The 5000-nt window shown below is 37.9% G+C and overlaps 1 protein-coding gene across 1 annotated transcript in view; it reads right to left on the bottom strand.

The window, feature by feature from the left end:
* Nucleotides 1–5000, bottom strand: part of LOC144957823 (angiotensin-converting enzyme-like) — a 41199-nt gene that overhangs the window by 12171 nt on the left and 24028 nt on the right. Inside the window, exons 6-7 of the mRNA XM_078889280.1 lie at nucleotides 1715–1912; nucleotides 242–512 (exon numbers count right to left, since the gene is read on the bottom strand). Of these exons, the coding sequence (XP_078745406.1) occupies nucleotides 242–512; nucleotides 1715–1912 (469 nt within the window). The remainder of the gene's footprint in view (nucleotides 1–241; nucleotides 513–1714; nucleotides 1913–5000) is intronic.

Genomic DNA, 5000 nt, shown 5'->3' with positions numbered 1-5000 from the left:
GCATGTCCAACTTGTACATTCGGGAGTTTCAAATAATTCATATACAAATGCAATAATATCCAATGTAATGTTTTATTATTAATCAAAATGAAATATTATGTTGGTAAGTTCATTATCAATGGCACTCTTAAAAAATATTAATTGAATTATAATTTTTTGTCTCAAATTTTAGATTATTCCAATTGCCACAGTTCTTTGAATTAATTGTCATTACTAATTCCTCTAGATAGTTTCCACTTACCTAAAATCTTTTCGATGAAACATGTCAAAGGCCTTAGCATGGCAGTCTACAGGTCTATCTGTTGGTTTTGAGATGACAGATTTTTCCCAAAATGCCTTTGTCATCGGAGGAAGGCCGAGAGATTTATAAAACCCTTCGACCAATGAGAACATCCATCTAGAATCATTGCGGGATGAAGACAACGCGGCTTCTACGTCTCCAAAGACATCCACTTCCGGGTACGGGACCACCAAAGAGTAAATCTCTTGCCAATTCTGAGCCCACATGTTTCCTGAGATAGAAATAAATTGATAATGTGTTGCCCGTAGGCTAAAACCGGTACCGTCAACTGGAATAACATTGCCTTTTGTGGAAACTTTGCCTCTCGAATTTTGGATTAATAAGAGAGTGTTTAGTTGTGTGGCAATTATCTCATTTGATAAAAAATCAAGTCTGTTAACGGGTTCCCCCTTGAGGCAAAGTTACCCCTGGAGGCAAAGTTACCCCTTGAGGCAAAGTTACCTCTTGAGGCAAAGTTACCCCTTGAGGCAAAGTTACCACTGGAGGCAAAATTTCCCCTTGAGGCAAGGTTACCACTGGAGGCAAAGTTACCACTGGAGGCAAAGTTACCCCTTGAGGCAAAGTTACCACTGGAGGAAAAGTTACCACTGGAGGCAAAGTTACCCCTTGATGCAAAGTTACCACTGGAGGTAAAGTTACCACTGGAGGCAAAGTTACCCCTTGAGGCAAAGTTACCACTGAAGGCAAAGTTACCCCTTGAGGCAAAGTTACCCCTTGAGGCAAAGTTACCACTGGAGGAAAAGTTTCCCCAATTAGCGGTATTAATTTCGGTTTGACTTAATTAAATGTTAAAAATTGAATTTTATATGATAAATATTGTACCCATGCTTGAAGTCCATTTGTATTTTTGAAGTAAAATGAATGTAGTTTTCTGATTTATTTTTCACTTTACATTCAAAGGGGTTTAGGAGAGGGGAGTTGCAAGTGGTTAAAGCATTGCACTGTCCGAGCTCCGCTTCAGGCATTTTCGTTTATTTTCTTTGGGCAAGATCATAACTCTGCATCACTTAGATCACCATATTATTCAAACGCACTTTCCATTAATTCTATAATTCTCTTAAGGACACCATCTTATCGTACTATCGCGCGGCTATCTGGTCTTGTGGTATCGGAAGGTCCTGGGTTCGAGCCTCGCTCGGCGCATAGTTGAATCCTTGAAAAAGGTTCTTTACTCACATTCTCTGAGGCTACTCAGGTGTAAAATGAATACCCGGCCTTTAACAGCGTTAGTCTCTGTCCGAAAATAAAAAGTTTACTATCGCCTTATTGACGTCATGTGCCGTCCTAAATGTTAAGTGTTGCTGTTGACCTCTTGTAAAGCGCTCTGAGCACGTTTAGTGGACATTGCGCTTTACAAAAGCTCATTAAAAAAAAACAACTAAAGGCGGAATCAAGAATCGAACTTGTACATACCCAATAGATGTGCCGGCAATGTTCCATCATTACCAATAACGCCTCCTCCAAAAATGTCTTTTAGTCTTCGGCGGACGTAGGCATGAAGGTGTAAATAAAGGGGCTCAGCCTCTTTCCAAAGACGAGTCTGTAAATTGTCCAACTCGGGGGTCTCAAAAAATCCTTGCTGCATTTCGTACCTGCTGTAATCTGAAAACCCTGTATTGAAAAAAGAAATAAACAAACAATGTGAACAATTATACAGAGCATTTCCAAGTAATGTAATCAGGGTAGTGGGATAAGAAAACGAAGATATAACATACCTCAATGTGTAGCAGAAAATGATGACGCTTAGAAATGTTTGGCTTTTTGTATGAATATTTAGCTTCATTCATGACCTTTTTGATATATTTTTAAAAGTAAATCTAGCAAAGCTTCTTTTATGTAAAAAAAAACTGATGGGTTGCAAATAATGTCAGATTTGACATGGTCAATGCGGGTCACATATTATTCCTCGAGCATTTTCTACAGTACCAATCGCATAACTTTAACCCTCCCCTTACCAGCCATTTACAGGATTTTCCCCAAAACTTAAATTAATACTTATTGCATCCCAAAAAGGAATTTTTTTCTAAAGACGTGTTATAATTTACACAATAAGATAGAAATATAATGGAAATAAGATGTAGGTATATATAAAAGGAGCAGCTCCACAACCAGAGCCGCGCTTTATAATATGAATAATTTCAACACTGTAAAATAGTTAAAACTGTCACTATAAATTGAAAATTGAAAAGATTGCAAAACAGATAAATTCATAAATTAATATTTACATTATTGAAAGTAAAAATGCGAAATAATTATATAAAATGATTATTGCTTGTAGTTATAAAGCCTAAAACTGGACGGCAGAAAAGACTTTTGGTGTCTCTCTGTTCTTGTTGAAATAGAGATAGGGCGACCACTCACTCCTTCCTGACAAAATAATTGATGGTCTTAGTGGATGATTCTGGTCATTTAATATTTTAGTTATTTTACTAATACAAAAATTCTCGTATAAAAGATCTACATCGTCACATCATTTATATAGCGTTTAATGGATTTTTTAATATTTGAATTTATTTTGTTCCTTTCCACTGCGAAGCAATTGACTCCCCAAGCTGTTATACAAAATGACAAGATACTTTCGATTACTGCTTTATAAAATAATGTGCAGACTTCACACCCAACAAACACAAAATATATTTTTTATCACTCAAACGCAACAGCGATACATAATTCCTCTATAAAAGAACAAGCTCTAAAACAAACGGTTAATTGTCTTTAAATTTTATGATGTAAAACAGAAATTTGAATAATAAAAATGTTGGTTGTATCGTAACGAATGTGACGATTTTCCTATAGTTGGTAAGGAGAGGGTTAACAGACTGATTTTTTTAGATGTTTTTTTTACTTGTATTTTTCTTTCTTGCTTTGTTTTGAACCTTTCATACACACTTGTTTAGATCTTTATCTAAAAACCGTTATTGTCTATAGCCAGCGACTAATTCACGCCTGAATCAAGTGAGACGTTTGTTAAAAAGTTGAGCTTAAAAATATTGAGCTTTATATAGAGCAATGTCCACTAAATGTGCTTAAAGCGCTTTACAAAGGGTCCCTGGCCAACAGCAACATTCATCATGTAGGACGGACATGACGTCTGTTAGTCGATATTACAATTTTTCGGACAAAGACAACGCTGTTAACGGTCAGGTACTCATTTTACACCTGAGTACGGTGAGAGAATGTGAGTAAAGAGCCCCTTCCAAGGACTCAACTTTGCGCCGAGCGCGAGGCTCGAACCCAGGACCTTCCGATCCGAAAGCAAGTGTTATACCACTAGACAACATAGCCGCACATGTTAAGTGTCTCACCAATGGACATATTGCCAGATTCAGAATTTTTCATCGTTGACTTTGTGACAAGGTAGGCCAGCGTGTGTTTGAACAATTAATTGAGCCACACAACAAATCATAGGTAAAAAAAATTATCGAGCTTCTATATAGCCCAATATTCACTAAGTAAGTATGCTCAATTCAAAGACAAATTATGATAAGGGTAAAGGGCTATTACATTTTGTTTTCCGACAGACACAACACTGGAGCTTGCGAGGTATTCCTTTTTATACATGAGTGCGATGAGAGATTGTGAGTAAAGATATCATTGTCCAATGTCTCAACTTTGCCCCCGAGAGAGCGGAACTGGAACAAGGGACGCATCAGTCCGAGAGCGAATGTCATACACATAAGACCACAGAGCGGAACAATAAATCCACACATATAATTACTGGTTTATCTTCATTGGTGTGCAAGTATCTTTATAAAAACAACAACAGACAAACAAAATAAGATTTAAAAAGAAAAACAAAACAAAACGTCATCACAGATATTTCTATAATCTTTAGTTCATGCTCAGTGCAATTTATTTTTGTGACCTAGAGTCTCAAAGCGGCATTATGTCTTAGGCGACATGTTCTTATTGCAGGTCCGATAACCCACATTGTATGTAATGGGTTGGTTCAAATTTGAAATGGAAACACTCTCAAACCGAAGCAAAAGATAATCTTTCACAACAGTGTTAAATCAAGCCTATGCGTGTGTTCGGTGATCAGTCCTGAAAATGCTTGGAGGTTTGGAGCTCTGGTGGATTTTAGGAGCTTTATTGGGAAGAAAAAGTATAATTCTTGAAGCCCAAGAGAATGTTTGGTTATCGCACCTGCAAAAAGGTGCACCTAGGTCTTGAGTCAGATATGTTGAGAATTGAACTAATGGTCATAATTATGGAACTTCTGTGAAATTTAGATATTTGCAACGTGGCTGAGCGGTAAGGTCTCTGCTTCGTACCCGAAAGGTACCGAGTTCGATCACCCGCCGCTGCGCAGCGTGGCCTCGAGCAAGTCGCCCCGCCCTAGCTCAATTTGCGGCGCTGTACTGCGACTGACGCCTGTGTTATTCCAGTCTTCCCTTGGACATAAACCCTAGAGACAAATTTCCCCTTTGGGATGAATAAAGGGAATTTTATTTGATTTTATTTGATTTAATTGTTATTATTGAGGAGAAAAAGTATAAATTCTTAAAGTACTTGGGTTTTCACCCCGACTGTAGCATAGGCCATTGTCAAATCCCTTTCATCGTAACCGGCTTCGTGCCTCCTTCTCGGCTTCTCTCCTTGTTAAGCCTTCAGTTTTTCTATCTTCAATCAACACCCTCATCAACCGTTCCTAGGCCTCCCTCTTTTCGTCGTTCCCTGCAATTTCCATTTAAGATCC

The sequence above is a fragment of the Berghia stephanieae genome, chromosome 12, assembly GCF_034508935.2.
Source record: "Berghia stephanieae isolate SIO BIC M18660-M18661 chromosome 12, UCSD_Bste_1.3, whole genome shotgun sequence".
Classification (NCBI taxonomy): domain Eukaryota; kingdom Metazoa; phylum Mollusca; class Gastropoda; order Nudibranchia; family Aeolidiidae; genus Berghia; species Berghia stephanieae.
The sequence above is the reverse complement of the archived record's forward strand: the minus strand, read 5'-3'. Positions and strand labels throughout refer to the sequence as shown.